Here is a 14,953-nt window from a genome sequence, read left to right as displayed (position 1 = left end):
TAGGACTAAACAACTTAGCTTTGTACTTTTGTTTGTAGCAAATTCCTAAAAGTACTTGGGAAAAAAAAAGTGAGAAACATATCAACTTTGTGGAATTACAGTATATTAAATGTGTGGTCGGCTACAGTTTTACCATAAAACAAACAAAAAAAAAAACACTGTTTTTGTTGAGACACTTTCTAAAGTTTTGCGTTTAACGTACTTTGGACTGCCACAGCTGTAAGTTACACCTGTAACCAAAAAAACGGAACATACTTCACAGAGTAGGTGACACCCCCCCCCCCCTCCTTGCTTTGTTTCCTGGGCGGATCTTCGTTGCTCTTCTCCACTCCACTGCTCACAGCTCGGACTTCAGCTCACTATTTCTGTGGCTACGCACGTGGAGACGAGAGTACTATTGCAGCCACGGTTCCACGCGCGCTCAGCCGCCGCTTTATGACTGCTTTTACCCTGTTACGTCTCGAGCCCAATGCTGCCAGCGGCGGCACGTTTCGTGCATTTTTTTACACCCCTCGCGCGGAAGAAGAAACATTTCGTAAACAAAAAGACTTGCTGAGAATGAGTCCCGCGTAACTTCGGGTATTGTTGTCATCTACCCCCCTCCTTTTTCCCCCCTGTCCCGCGCTCTCCAAGTTGAGTCATTGTACATAAGTATGGTAGATAAAGGCCCCTTGTTGACTTCTGCCATAATTTTTTACCTGTCCATTGGGGCAGCAATTTTTCAAGTCCTGGAGGAACCTAATTGGAAGCAGGCTGCAATGCAGTATAATGCCCAGAAGGATAAAATACTTGAGGACTATCCCTGTCTGACCAAGGATGATTTGGACAGAATATTAGAGGTATGGAAACGTTCTTAAACTGATATTTATGTCTATTGACTTTGTGAAATACATACTGTAAACCGGTCAAACGCTGCATGCCTTTTATTGGCAGTCCAAAAGTGAATAATCTAATCAGTGTTAAAATATGGTATTGCTGCTGTTATTTCTGACTTTGAAAGTGTTGACACATGAGGGCTTAATGAGCCTTAATCAGCTTTCTCCAAACACTGACGCAACTATCTTTGGTGGGGTCCTTGTGTCCATGCCAAAAGATGATTATTAACCTATTTTACTACCTGATGCAGTTCATTTGCTTTTCTAAAGATGCCACACAGTCTGTCTGGAGCAGTGATTATGATACTGGGTGTGTGGGGGGGCATCTTTAACCGCAGCCATTAAAAGCTGCAGGCCATGGTGTTCCATTGGCAGTTTCTTGTTAAAAAGGCAATTCCTTAACCAGTAGTAAAGCTGGTGCCATTGACCTCTGTTATTACCGTCGGCACTAAATGCAAGTCAACACTTGTGTGATGTCACAGGTGTTTGTCCCATGACATGTTGTTTGTTCACTTCCTTGATATGTGGAGGCTTTACGACCTCAATTCTTTCTGTTGGGTGTTTGAGCATAACAAGAAGATATGATCTTAATAAGTCAGGGGGGGAAATCCTTCACTGAAGAAGAGTGCAGAAACAAGGCTTGATTTATGTGTTTGCAGTGTAAACAGCAGTGCAACATACCATCTCAGGGGGATCCTTTTCTGCACTTGTAACACTGACAGTGGTTCCTTTCTGTCGAGACAAGGGAATTGGGCATTGTTCCAATGCCTATTTTTGTGTTGTTTTTTTTTTTGGGGGGGCACTTGCAAGTATAACCAGAAACATGTCTCAACCTGTCCCCCTTTTTGGGCCCACCTCAGTATTAGGGAGATTTATTATCCCACCATCCCCCCCCTTCTGCTTCCTTCTGCTTTTTGTGTTTGGGGGGAATGAAAGGGATATGCCCATGGACCTCCCCCATTTGTAACATCTTTTGTAACAACCAAATTCCTACAGTGGCCAAATCTGCTTCTTAATGTATTCAGGAATATTATAGTTGAGACATTTTGGACATTTTCTTTTGGCAGTTGGCAGCTGAAAGAGCTGCGATTTGGTTGAACTCTGAGCGGCCGCTCGACTGAAACATTTCCTGCTTCTGTGTCCGCTCTCTGTGGGACAAAGGCTATATAATGTCATCCTTGGGGTTTCAAGGCACTTTCAAAAGATAATAATAAAATAAAATTGCATGTTTGACTTTTGAACCCTTTCCCCAGTTGCACAGGCATGTGTCCTGTCATCTTATCATCATCATCATCATCATCATCATCATCATCATCATCATCATCATCATCATCATTCTATGTGTAGTTAACCACTTTTTTTCCCTCTGTTGGTGTTTGCTAAGACACCTGCTGCAAACGCTTTGGAAACAGTATATTAAAACGGATAAACATATATATATCGCCCTTAAGTTTCCTTTATCCACTTCATCTGTGTCAGGAGCAGATCTTCTCTAAGGTTTCCATTGTGGAAACTTTGCACAGCTTGTTAACAATTAAAATATAAAAGCAGGCTTAACAAGAGAAGGCGACACTCTTCTTGTAAAAAAAAAAAAAAAAAAAAAAAAGCAAGTCTTCTCTGTTTTATTAACAAGGAGTTTACTATTAACTATAGGACCCTTGAAGTGGTCACGGCTTACAGATTGGATTTTATGGCCCATCAATGTTGGCTCTTGAGAAGCTGTTATAAAAGTTCAGTGAAGGTGGGGGGGGGGGGCTGCATGTTATCTCTACTGCAAATGAGAATTGGAAAAAAGAACTGTGGGCATAGACGGGAGAAGAAGGCATTATGAAGTTGACAGCATTGCACATACTTTTTGAAACTATTCTTGAATGCATTTATGTATATCTCAGTCATTAAAGTAGTGCATGTTTTCATAGCTCCTTCTAATTTTCTCAGTTTTAGTCTTCGGTGCTTGCAAGATTACAGCCCCCAAACTTTTACATTTAGCAATTATTTAAACTCATTTAAAAAACATAGGAATTCCAAATTGTATCTATTCTCTTGGAATACTAGATGCAGAGATTAAGCTATAGATAACAATGAATGTTTCTTACTATAACAGTCAGGCTGACCTTAAGGAAAGACCCTTTCACACACAGAACTTGTCATTGTTTATGTAATTAATTAGCAGCATGTAAATAGCAATTTCATGCCTCAAAAGTAGATCTGCTTATCATCAATTTAATCGTTTAGTCCATGAAATTTAAAAATATTATGAAGAAATGGCATTCACAATTTCTTAAAGCCCACAGTGATGACCTCAGTCGGTTTTTCCGACCAACCTTCCAAAACAGTCCAAAAGATGTTCAGTTGACTACTGTTTACTGTCTATGACAAAGAATACTAGCAAATCCTCACATTTGAGTTAGTCTTGCATTGCCAGACCTATCTTCACAGCACTGTGTCAGACTCAGCCCTCAATGGTCTGGCTACACCGCCTTTCTATTCTGGGATAGCGCAAAAAAAAATACTCTGACTTGTTTGTATTTCTTTAAACCAATCACAACCGTGGGTGACGTTAAAGGTGCCGTAGGTAGGATTGCGAAGATCCAGGACTTAGCCAAGAAATGTGAACATTGACAACTTCCCCCCCCCTTTCCGCTAAAGCCCCTCCTACCCACGTGTGTGTGTGTGTGTGTGTGTGTGTGTGTGTGTGTGTGTGTGTGTGTGTGTGTGTGTGTGTGTGTGTGTGTGTGTGTGTGTGTGTGTGTGTGTGTGTGTGTGTGTGTGTGTGTGTGTGTGTGTGTGTGTGTGTGTGTGTGTGTGTGTGTGTGTGTGTGTGTAAAATAAAATGGATATGTATAAAATTAAGGTTTGCCTCTTTTTTTTTTTTTTTTCTTAGTCTAGAATACTAAGATCAAGAGTTGACTGTGATGAGTCAAAACTGTGACCACTGATGCGAACTTTAAATGTGCCTTTCCTCAGTGCAGCTTTGGTTTGCACTTGTTGCGTATTGACTCGCCAGTGTCTTGGATAGTCTTTACACTTGACTTAAAGATTACATTAAGATTACACAAGATTATGGTTTTTGTTGCAAAACAGGAAGTTTGCAATGCACTGCTCAACACACTACTGTCACATGCATGAAGTGAAACATGGCCCCTCATCAGAATGAAAAAGCACAATGAAGAAGTGCTCTGTTTTCGGGGATAGCTGACTTTGTCATGTGCCTAAGGGTGCTGTCTAGGGCCGCTGGCTTGCAATAGCCAAGTTTTTCTTCCCCTTTTTAAAAGGAAGAAGAATTACACAAGTCATGGAAGGTAGCATTGTATTTTAAATGTCATCTCTGTATTTGCCTTGTATGCCTATTTTGATTATTGATCCAGAGGGCTACACGCGCCACATATTGCCAGTACAAAGTGAGAATTAATTTACATCAAAATACCAGTTGTAACCAATCTACGCTGTTCTGGAGGATGACCTGGTTTAGCAATGATCCTGCAAAGTTTTATCAGCCCAACAAATAAAAATGAGGAATAAATAAAAATGCCATATGTTGTCTTAATGAATATCGATATTGTACGAGATTTTGGATATCGTAATTTTCAATGTCTTTTCCTGGTTTTAAAATTTATGTGATGTACTTTTCTGTCTCCTGCAGTGTTAACAGACATAAGTGTCTTTTCCTGGTTTTAAAGGCTGCATGTGATGTACTTTTTCTGAACTTACCAGACTGTTCTAGCTGTTCTTTATTTATCTAAAATCTAAGTGAAGATTTAAAGCAAATGTCAACATTCACCGAATATGTACATGGTGTATATATGATATCTGCTTTTCAACAGATGAAAATAAAAGCGCTTTAAAGAAAAATTTTACAATTTAAAACGTTTCAAACTTATGGTTTGATTTCAAAAAGTTACTCCTGTTGTTATTTTTTATGTTCAGCATTGAACCAGGTGAAGAAACTTTTATTATTTATTCATTTGCCTTTGACTGAACATTTTGGGTCTTTATGACTTTTGGTCCACCCTAGTACATGGTGTAAATATAGAAAAAGCTTGCCTTTTTGGGTCTTTACTAAATATAGAAAAAGCTGTAAAATGGACATACGTTGTCTGTACTGTATCAGTCATAAGTGCATTAATTAGTATTTGTTTTATCTACATTAATTTGTGAAGACAAGATTGGTTTGTGCAATGGAAAAAATAAATCACACAACGGTGGATCTTTTGATTAGTGCGCACCGTGAACTCTCTGCATTGTTTCTCGAATACTTTGTTTGCAACCCATCCACTTCTGTATCGGAATTAATACGTAAAGACATGGAAGAGTTTGAGTGACTTCACTGTTAGTAAGGTGGTCAATCCTGCCCAGAAGTGAGCAGCTGTTGTGCTCATGTGCTGGAAGTGGAAAAATACCTAGGAGCTGAAGTGGTATGCTGGGCCAGCTGTCCCGATAACAGTTGGAGTTTGTCATTGTGGTTTTTACTTTCCTTTTGCTTATCAGTGAGCTAGTGGCAGATGCCTACAGTTTGGCAATATTTTCAGTTCCACAAAAGTGAAAAAAAAAAAAAATCCTTTTAGAGTGTGTATGGCCCCACATTGTGATTTTTAAAGGCAACTTAATGTATTTCATATCAAGCTTTTTTTCACAACTTATGTGTAATCCTTTTATTATGAATGTCTGACTTTAATGAGAGGCAAAGATTGTTTATAGCCTAACCGTTGATTTGTTTCAGTATAACCATATCCCAAAATATTTATGCTCAATGAGTAAATTAGTATTGCTGTAAGTATTGGTTTGTTTCAGTAAATATCATAAACATCCAGTCCAGCGATCTTGCAGAAATGTAAAAGACTGTTCTTGCGTCCACCCTGCATGCTTTTTCTCTGATGCTGTTTACTGCAGCTGACAGCTTAAAGGTTTTGGCACAATGTTTGGCATTTCTCACCATATTTGCAGAAAATGGTTCAAAAAGGTTGCTCAGTGTAAGTGGCTGGGATTTTCATTGAGGTGTGTGTGTAGTATTTTGTGGCTGGACATTTAGGGAAGTGCTGAGTTATTACACAGCTTTGGTGAATACTCAATTCTGATTACGGCATTCACCGTTCTGATCATAGATTCTGGAGGACCATTTTTAATTGTTGTGTATTTGTTTGTACTTGTACTATGTACTGTTATTTAACTTTTGTAAAAGCAAGGACATCTTGCTGCCATGTTATATCTTAATAATGCAGTGTACCAACCACACTTGAGTGAGTCAGTGTTACGTTATTCATTAATGAGCCTAGGCAGTATTTTGTTTTGCTTTATTTAATACATTTTCAGATATGTTCCCACCTGATTTCATTTTAATGAGTAGAGACAAGTGAATGAAGTAAAGATGAATGTTTATTATTACGGATGATATGTGATATTTAGGTCTTGGTAGAAGGTCTTTGGTGCTTAGACTCTACAGGAAGACTTGTAATAGAGGGGCGTCTGCCCTGAGCAGCAGCAGGATAAATCCCCAGCATGAATGCACTACAGGCAGAGAGAGAATCATATTTTAACAGATACAGCAGCAGAATGATAGGCTAACAATGTAGGTGTGTCACTGAGCTATTGGATGGATGAGATCAGCTGATGTGACCAGCTGTTTGTGAACAGCTGATAAGATAATTGACAGCCACGGACAGGATGGCAAGGATTAATGAGAATGCAGATGCGTGATCAATAAATCTACAGGTCTAAGCATGCAAAGTATAGTCTTCCTGACTGAACTTTTACTATAGCTTCCTTAGTCAGGTGTGCCACATTGCAAAATGTAATTTTGGTGAAAACCATTTGTAGAGATTTATAAATGCAAACATTCTTTTAACCAAGATTGCTGTTTTTTTTTCTTTTTTCCAAGAACCAACTTTGGCATTTACAGAAGAAACATTGTTTTAGATAAGCATCTTCTGCAAATGGTATTTCCTAAGCTCATGATAGGTTTTCCAAAACTGTGTTGGGGTCTACTTAGCTCTTTAAAAAACTTCATCCAGGCAGATCCATGTGGGTAGCCTGATATCCAGTTGTCTAGTGGTCAGGCTTGTAAAGAAGCCAGTTTAATAACATCCTCTTAAGCTGGTATGGGCTCAGTATGACACAAAGTGTCTTTTATCTTTCTCCCCAGATGCGTGTGCCTTTTGACTTCTTCTCAGGGTTATTTGTGACCATGAGTTGACCAGTAGTTGACTTTATAACCTTTTTATAAGAACCTTGCAAACCTCATTGCAAAGCCTGTTCAGTCATGTTTGACTATCTTTCGTTAGCCTAGTTAGTGTTTTATTTGTACCTTTTTTTTTTTTTTTTTTTTTTTTTTTTTTTTTGTAACACAATGGCAGCAATACAGAATATTTCCAAATTTGCATTATCAGTGAACATGTTAACATCTAAAGTCTGCCTTTTTAAAGGTTATCTTCCTTATCCTCTATATGAGTGACATAAATTGAGGGCACGGTGCTCACTCTAGTGATTTAACTTGCACTCTGCCCTCACTGAATTCCTGTGAATCAGCGTTTTGTACGAAATCTTCAGCACTTTTTATACGGAAGACGGACTGTGAACATGTACACTCATTAGGCTAGTATAAGGTACAGAGCTAAGCGCGCGCACGCACGCACACACACACACACACACACACACACACACACGGCTCACAAATAGAGCCCGACTGATGAAGTCAGTAATATATCACCAATATTTGGTGATTTAAAAATCCGATATATCGGCAGATATACAGTACTGTGCGAAAGTCTTATGCAGGCATGTAAAAATGCTGTAAACTAAGAATGCTTTCAAAAATATAAATAATTTGTTTATTTTTATCAATTTACAAAATGCAAAGTAAGCGACCAAAAAACATCTAAATCACATTAATATTTGGTGTTACTACCATTTGCCTTCAAACAAGCATCAATTCTTATAGGTACACTTGTAAAAACTCATGGAACGTTGAGAATCGTAGACGCAGTGGTCGGCCAAGGAAACTTAGTGCAGCAGATGAAAAACTCATCAACCTTATTTCCCTTCGAAATCGGAAGATGTCCAGCAGTGCCATCAGGCAACAGTGAAGCATCGTGGAGGTTCCTTGCAAGTTTGGGGCTGCATTTCTGCAAATGGAGTTGGAGATTTGGTCAGGATTAATGGTGTCCTCAATGCTGAGAAATACAGGCAGATACTTATCCATCATGCAATACCATCATGGAGGCGTGTGATTGGCCCCAAATTTATTCTGCAGCAGGACAACGACCCCAAACATTAAGGTCATTAAGAACTATCTTCAGCGTAAAGAACAAGAAGTCCTGGAAGTGATGGCATGGCCCCCACAGAGCCCTGATCTCAGCATCATCGAGTCTGTCTGGGATAACATGAAGAGACAGAAGGATTTGAGGAGGCCTACATTCACAGAAGATCTGTGGTTAGTTCTCCAAGATGTTTAGAACAACCTACCAGCCGAGTTCCTTCAAAAACTTTGTGCAATTGTACCTAGAAGAATTGATGCGGTCTTGACACCAAATATTGATTTGATTTAGATTTATCTTCTGTTCATTCACTGCATTTTGTTAGTTGATGAAAATAAACTTTAACACTTCCATTTTTGAAAGCATTCTTAGTTTTTTTTTCATACCTGCCTAAAACTTTTGCACAGTACTGTATTTTAAAAATAATCCAGAAACACATTAAAAAACATAAAAAGATTTCCCTAACATTAGTTATTGTAGTTATTTATGAGTCTCCACTAAAATAATATGATAATGCAGTTTAAAAATAAACTTAAAAGTTCTGATAAATAAAATGTATAAAAATACAAACTTAAGATATGAAACTTAAAGTCCTTTTGAGAAAAAACACTAACAGACAGCGACAAACGACAACACACAACATGGTTGAAGTGTGTTTCGTCCGTTTTTATTTTATTTATTTCATTTATTTTAAATATTCATTTATCGGCCATTATGAATTCCAATACCGATATTTTGGAAAATGCCTAATATCGGCCCGCCGATATATCGGTCGGGCTCTACTCCCAAACATAACATCTGTCACTTTTTCATAGCAAACAAACCTCAAACTATTACAGCCCTAGCTAGTGGGGTACAATTTTAATATTGGCTGCAACAGAAGAATGAATAAATGGTTGTTTTGGGGGTTTTACCAAAAGTCTGTCATTAAAATTTCATGAATTTAAAATCTTTCATTTCACTTTCCATTAGTACAAGCCACAGTGCTGGAAACCTATAGTACTGTGATGCCCTTTGTCTATGGGCAGATTTGAAGAATGAACATGCATGTTTATCAAGTTACCAGAATAACCTGCTTTTGGTTTGATACATTCTTCTGTGGTGTCTCTTCTTGTTCCTGTAGTGTTTTCATCATTTGTACAAAAGATTTTGTGACAGGAACATTTTGATATTAAAAAAATACATTGCACAGATTACAATAGATTGCCTTTCCTTTGCATGTTAGATGTAGCCGATTCTACACCGATTGTTGCGTAAATGCAGCCCAACGTTTTCTTTTTTTCTTTTTACAGGTAAACTGTCATATCTACAGGACTGTAGTGCTACCTGGTTCATTAGGTCAACAGGGATATGGAGTTGTGGAGTATCAAAGGTTTTTGTAATCAGCTTAAGCAAATAAGATTTTAGCCTGAACGTGGCCCATAACAAGGTTACCCCATGCATATAAATGTAACCAGTTATTACAGATGCTGTGGGCTCAAGAGGACTGTCAAATGTAAAAGGGCGTGAAGGAGGTTTTTCCTCTTTAATTTCTAGTCATGGTTCGAACACAAACTCGGTCATCGCTGCTGTCATCCTAAAGCCCAACGGAGAAACTCTGTTGTTTCAGCAGACAAAAGAATTGCCTCCCCTTGTTCTGGTAATTACAGAGTAGAACTGTCACAGACCGGTTATTATTAAAGAACCAAGCATCTTCCAGGGCTTTAGGGCTTATATGAATTTTGCCAACCCCTGCATATTTTACCCCTAAAATCACATTTGGAAAAAGAAGAACTTTGCTGTGGGGGGTAGAGCATTGTCCCACCACACATGACTGGGTGTTTGCGAATACCCCACAGGGGGAATCTAGTTTCTGTAGTCTGTTAAGCACACATGTGGTTGGGAATGATTGATTAAGCATTTTCTTTCTCCTTTCGATGTCAACACTGAAAGTTCCTTGCAAGAGTGATCTGATGTTTGCCATGATCTAGGTGGTTAGAGACCAAATATTGCCTGTGGATTGAGCACAAAAAAAGTCTATATCGACGACGATTAATTTCCAGGATTGTTCAGGTGCCACCGGAAATTCCGCCGAATGTTCCTCATTTTCGGCTGGATGTCCCTCACTTTCCACTGTCTTTGTGTTTGTATTCTAAACTCCGGTGGATTTATGAAGACTAGGGTTGACTGCTCCTCAGATCTCTGCAGGGTAAATCCAGACAGCTAGCTAGACTATCTGTCCAATCTGAGTTTTCTGTTGCACGACTAAAACAACTTTTGAACGTGCACGTTCCACCAAAACAAGTTCCTTCCCGAGGCTATTTTGCAGAGGCACCATTACGGCGTCCTGCGCTAAGTGCTGCCCAAGATGATAATGATTGGTTTAAAGAAATGCCAATAATCAAGAGCACATTTTTCTCCCATCCCGAAATGCTGTGTGGACTAGCCAGACCTGGCTCTGCAGCGCTGTGGAGGAAGGTCTGGCAATGCAAGACCAAGCACAAAATAATACCTTTTTTGTCTTGAAAAATGTATCGTAGGGCAACTTTGGATCTTGAAAAAGAAAAACAAACCACTGAAGAACCACCTAATGAGCTTTTAATCCATGCATCATCATGGTATTACGAAACAGCTGTTTAGACCTTCCTGTTTCTCTACCAATATAAGCAGTGGTCGGAACTATGAAGCCCACATGGCGGCGGTGATTCTCCAGGGTGCCTGAGTGTCATTTCAGCTCTCCAGTACCACTGGAGATACCATCGACATATCACAGGAAGGATGTGCTGGAAGACATGGAGCTTACACACAACCAAACTTCCAGCCTTCTCTTCTTCTTTTTTTTTTATAACTGCCAATTAATAGCATCCATTAATTTCTCTCTTTTAAGTTGAATTCAAGCCTATGTACTCAATTGTGCTTCTTCTTTGTCCTTAGGCGGTGTCTGATGCTGCAGGCCAAGGGATCACTATAACTGGCAGTAAGACCTTCAACAACTGGAACTGGCCAAATGCTGTTATTTTTGCTGCCACTGTTATCACCACTATCGGTAAGTACTTTTGTAGATTCAACAGTGACAGATCAGTGTATTTCTGATGGGGGGGAGAGGTTTTTTTGTCAAACCTAATTTGGATGTTTAAGAGTAATGTTACAGTCAAGCAGACTTTTAGAACTATTTTACTTTGTTCCATTGGGACAAACTCGAATGCAGTCAACTGCTGGATGTTTTGCCAAAGTGTGTATAAATCAAATGTACAGGACACATATAAGATGGACTTGGATTAAGACAACCCGTATTGGGGCATGGTTTTATAATTCCCTTGTCCTCTTGTAAAGCCATGCTAAAAAGACGTGAATAGGTATACATGGTTAACACATCCTTACCCTAACCACTCACTTTCAATTTTTTAAAGGGTATGGGAACATTGCCCCTAAAACGTCAGCAGGCCGTGTATTTTGCATCCTTTACGGTCTGTTTGGTGTGCCTTTATGTCTTACTTGGATCAGTGAGCTGGGAAAGTTCTTCGGTGGCAGGGCTAAGCACATGGGCCAGTATCTAACCAAGAAAGGATTTTCACTGGTAGGTTGATATAAGCTTTTATTCCACTTCTGCAAGAATAACTTGCATCTCTCTGTGGCATCACAAAACTTGCACCTGAAGTAACGTTTGTTTTCTGTTTGTTTTCCAGAGAAAGGCTCAGTTTACCTGCACGGCTATATTTCTTCTCTGGGGTGTGCTGGTCCATTTAGTCCTTCCACCTTTTGTATTTATGTCCCAAGAGGGTTGGACATATATTGAAGGCTTGTACTTCTCATTTGTCACCTTGACCACGATTGGTTTTGGGGACTTGGTAGCAGGTAAGCTGAGAAATAAATAAGAAATCAACAAATCACATTATTTTGATTGAACCAGTCAAATTAAACCAGGCCAGAATTTTGGAATTAAATGACCCTTGATTATTTTATTTGTCCTTGCAGGTGTGGAACCAAATAAAGAATACCCAACTCTGTACCGTTACTTTGTGGAAGTGTGGATTTATCTGGGGTTGGCCTGGCTTTCTTTGTTTTTCAACTGGAAAGTGCGGATGGTGATTGAGGCCCACAAGGCACTGAAGAAACGCCGCAAGCTGCGCAAGCTATCTCTTGATGAGCTCCGGCACTACAAAGAGACTCAGAAAGCCGCCCTTCGTTTGCCACCCACTCCTAATGACGTCAACATCTTCAGCTTCCTGTCCAAGAAGCAGGAAGGCTACAATGACTTAATTAAGCAGATTGGCACCAAAAAAGATAGCAGCAGAAGCAACAGCAGTAGTTCCAACACCATTAATAACTCCAAAGAGATTGGTCGTTCCAAGAGTTGCAATGACGCTCCCGTGTTTAATGGTCACACCATCCTTAGTCTGGACCATTCACCACGCCAAAAGAGACGCTATAGTTTAAGTGAGCGTGTCACTGTTGCTTTTTCAAAGTCTAAGAACTACCTCCTGGGCTCAGACAGTGGTTTGCTGCTAACAGAGGACCAAGTAGAGGGTGACCTAGAACTGGACCAGGGCCAAATGTATGAGAACCAGCTTGACAAGGACGCTGACCTAGAGAATGGAGGGGTGGGAGATTGTGGAGCAGGTGGTCGAAGGACATGGGACTCTAAGGAGTACCATCCCTTAACATTCCAAAATGCAAACATTACTTTTATAGATGAGGAGAACTTTCTTGGCAATAACTTGGAAGAGGAGGATGATGATGAAGATGATGATTCTAAATTAAAACTATCCATTACTACATGTGATGAAAACATTGAAAGAAACTCCAAGGAGGAGCAGAGTTCTGAATCTGAAGGGTCTGTGTTCACTAATGACGGTTCAGAGCACAGCCACTCCTATGAGAAACTTGTAGAGGAATATGCAAAGGAAGAAAATACAGAATGTTGAGATATCAGAGTCTTAACTATGTGAAGTTGTCACATCTGCGTGGTCCTCTGTTGTTAGTTCTTGGTTGGCATTGCAGTATATGCATTCTAATGTGAATTGTTTGAACATCAGAAGTTCCATTGCACTTTTGGGGGTCTAATAATGAAAGACTGCAAAACCAAGATCAAATTTCAAATGAATGCTCTGTTCATAGCTGAGAAATGAAAATCTACATCATGTTGACTATTAAGCAGGTGAGCTATCTATAGACTCTTGAAACCTCTTCATGGAAAAAGACTGCAGAGCATGACCTATAACCCCATGAGTATTTAAGATCTGCTCTATTTATATCTTTTTATATGGTTTGAGAAATTATATGCCACACATTTATTGTAATGTTGAAACTAAGAACTATTTACCATGAGTGCATTTTTTTCTACTCATAGGCTGATAAGAAGTTATATGTGGAAATGTATTTGATCTCCATAGTTTTTCTATGCATATTCACCATATTGGTGTTTTTAGAATATTTATTAAAATGAAGGACAGTAGCTTTTATTCAATGGCTACATGGATTTATGTTTCCCATTGCACAATTCCACCAAATGAGGACAGTTCGGAGTCCATTTCTGTGCAGACTGTATTTTTTTTTTTTTTAAACCTGAGCCAAACTTTATATCCTTAAAGAAAATGAAGGTGGTTAGGGGCCAAATCTCCTCCTTTTTTCTTATTTCACTTGTTTTTTATGTGAAGTCCTTAACTTGTGTCTGAGATTTTTGTTTTATTTTGACTGAAAGCAATATAATTGTGACTGCACTAGAGGTTATCAGCGATGAATAGCCACATTGGATGTCTAGAACCAGCTGAGCGTAAACTTGAAAATGCTTAATTTTATGAACAGTGAAGCATTTACAGTACATCTTAATATCCTGCCAGAGAGACACTCTAAACTAAGATTTGTTTGCCTTTTTTAAATTTTGATTTGCATTGCAGATGATCCTCCCATTGTGACATACAGTAGATGCCTCTCAGAATACCCTCAAATTGTTTGAGTAAACACGGTTTTTATTGTTTTGCTGCTGACAGCATGTCAAATGTCATTCTGTGGCTTCTGGCAGTGCATAATGAGAACAAAACATTTACAGCAACAGTATTCTCACTTTTTGTCTCTTTAGCACCCTTTCACTTCATTTTATTTGCCATGTAAATATTGGCTAAAAGCCCATCATTAGACCCAACCACAGCTCTGCTCAGGACATGGCCTTGCTGTTCATGTTTGCCTTTGGGGGCTCGCACTGGTATGAAAGACTCAAGTACTGCTTATGACAGCCATTCAAGGTTAACTTGTAACGGATCAATGCTCTTTTGACACATGTTTCAGCCATGAGACGCAGAGTCAGCAGTATTTGTGCTCTGTTGTTCCCCCTTGTTTCAAAACTGTAAACTCGAGGGACCAAAATATAATGTCCAGTGCTTCTCACAGTCTCCCTTTTAAAAGGGCCCCTTTGTTACCCTGCTTACCCGCTGCCATTTTTGCACACATTAACTTGCACGAAAAAAACTTGAAATAGTGTTACGGTGAATAGTAAGATGGCAGTGTCAGATAGAGCTACTTTGAATTTTGAACTCCCAATTGGATAATATACTGTAAATATAGTCCAATATTTGTAGCTCTTTTTGTGAACACGTGTACCGCACCAACTGTACTACTAACTCTGCCTTACATATGACTATCAGGTGAAAATGCCTTAAATCCACTGCAAAGCAGAGGATTTACAGCACAATGTAACACCTATTGAATGTACTTACAATTCACTGAAAATATTACATCTTTCACACTAGGTGTTTTGATTGTTTGGTTGCAGGGCCACCACATTATTCTGTGCCCATATTTTTTTCTCTCTCTTTCTCTTACATTTTCACTGGTTTTCCTTATTGTGGTAGT

The 14,953-nt window shown here is 39.2% G+C and overlaps 1 protein-coding gene across 1 annotated transcript; it reads left to right on the top strand.

The window, feature by feature from the left end:
- The first annotated feature begins 297 nt into the window (after positions 1-297).
- Positions 298-14,953, top strand: kcnk5a (potassium channel, subfamily K, member 5a). The gene is made up of 5 exons (XM_028566775.1): positions 298-839; positions 11,039-11,150; positions 11,515-11,681; positions 11,791-11,959; positions 12,080-14,953. Exons 1-5 carry the CDS (start codon positions 654-656, stop codon positions 13,027-13,029), a joined length of 1,584 nt encoding a protein of 527 aa, XP_028422576.1. The 5' UTR covers positions 298-653; the 3' UTR covers positions 13,030-14,953.

Source organism: Perca flavescens, chromosome 20, assembly GCF_004354835.1.
Source record: "Perca flavescens isolate YP-PL-M2 chromosome 20, PFLA_1.0, whole genome shotgun sequence".
Lineage (NCBI taxonomy): Eukaryota > Metazoa > Chordata > Actinopteri > Perciformes > Percidae > Perca > Perca flavescens.
The sequence above is the reverse complement of the archived record's forward strand: the minus strand, read 5'-3'. Positions and strand labels throughout refer to the sequence as shown.

Bases quoted from the DNA above. Each gene is read 5' to 3' on its own strand.
- kcnk5a (XM_028566775.1), top strand. From the start codon at position 654: ATGGTAGATAAAGGCCCCTTGTTGACTTCTGCCATAATTTTTTACCTG. The intron at 11,151-11,514 runs GTAAGTACTTTT...AATTTTTTAAAG, and splicing joins CACTGTTATCACCACTATCG to GGTATGGGAACATTGCCCCT. The intron at 11,960-12,079 runs GTAAGCTGAGAA...TTGTCCTTGCAG, and splicing joins TTTTGGGGACTTGGTAGCAG to GTGTGGAACCAAATAAAGAA.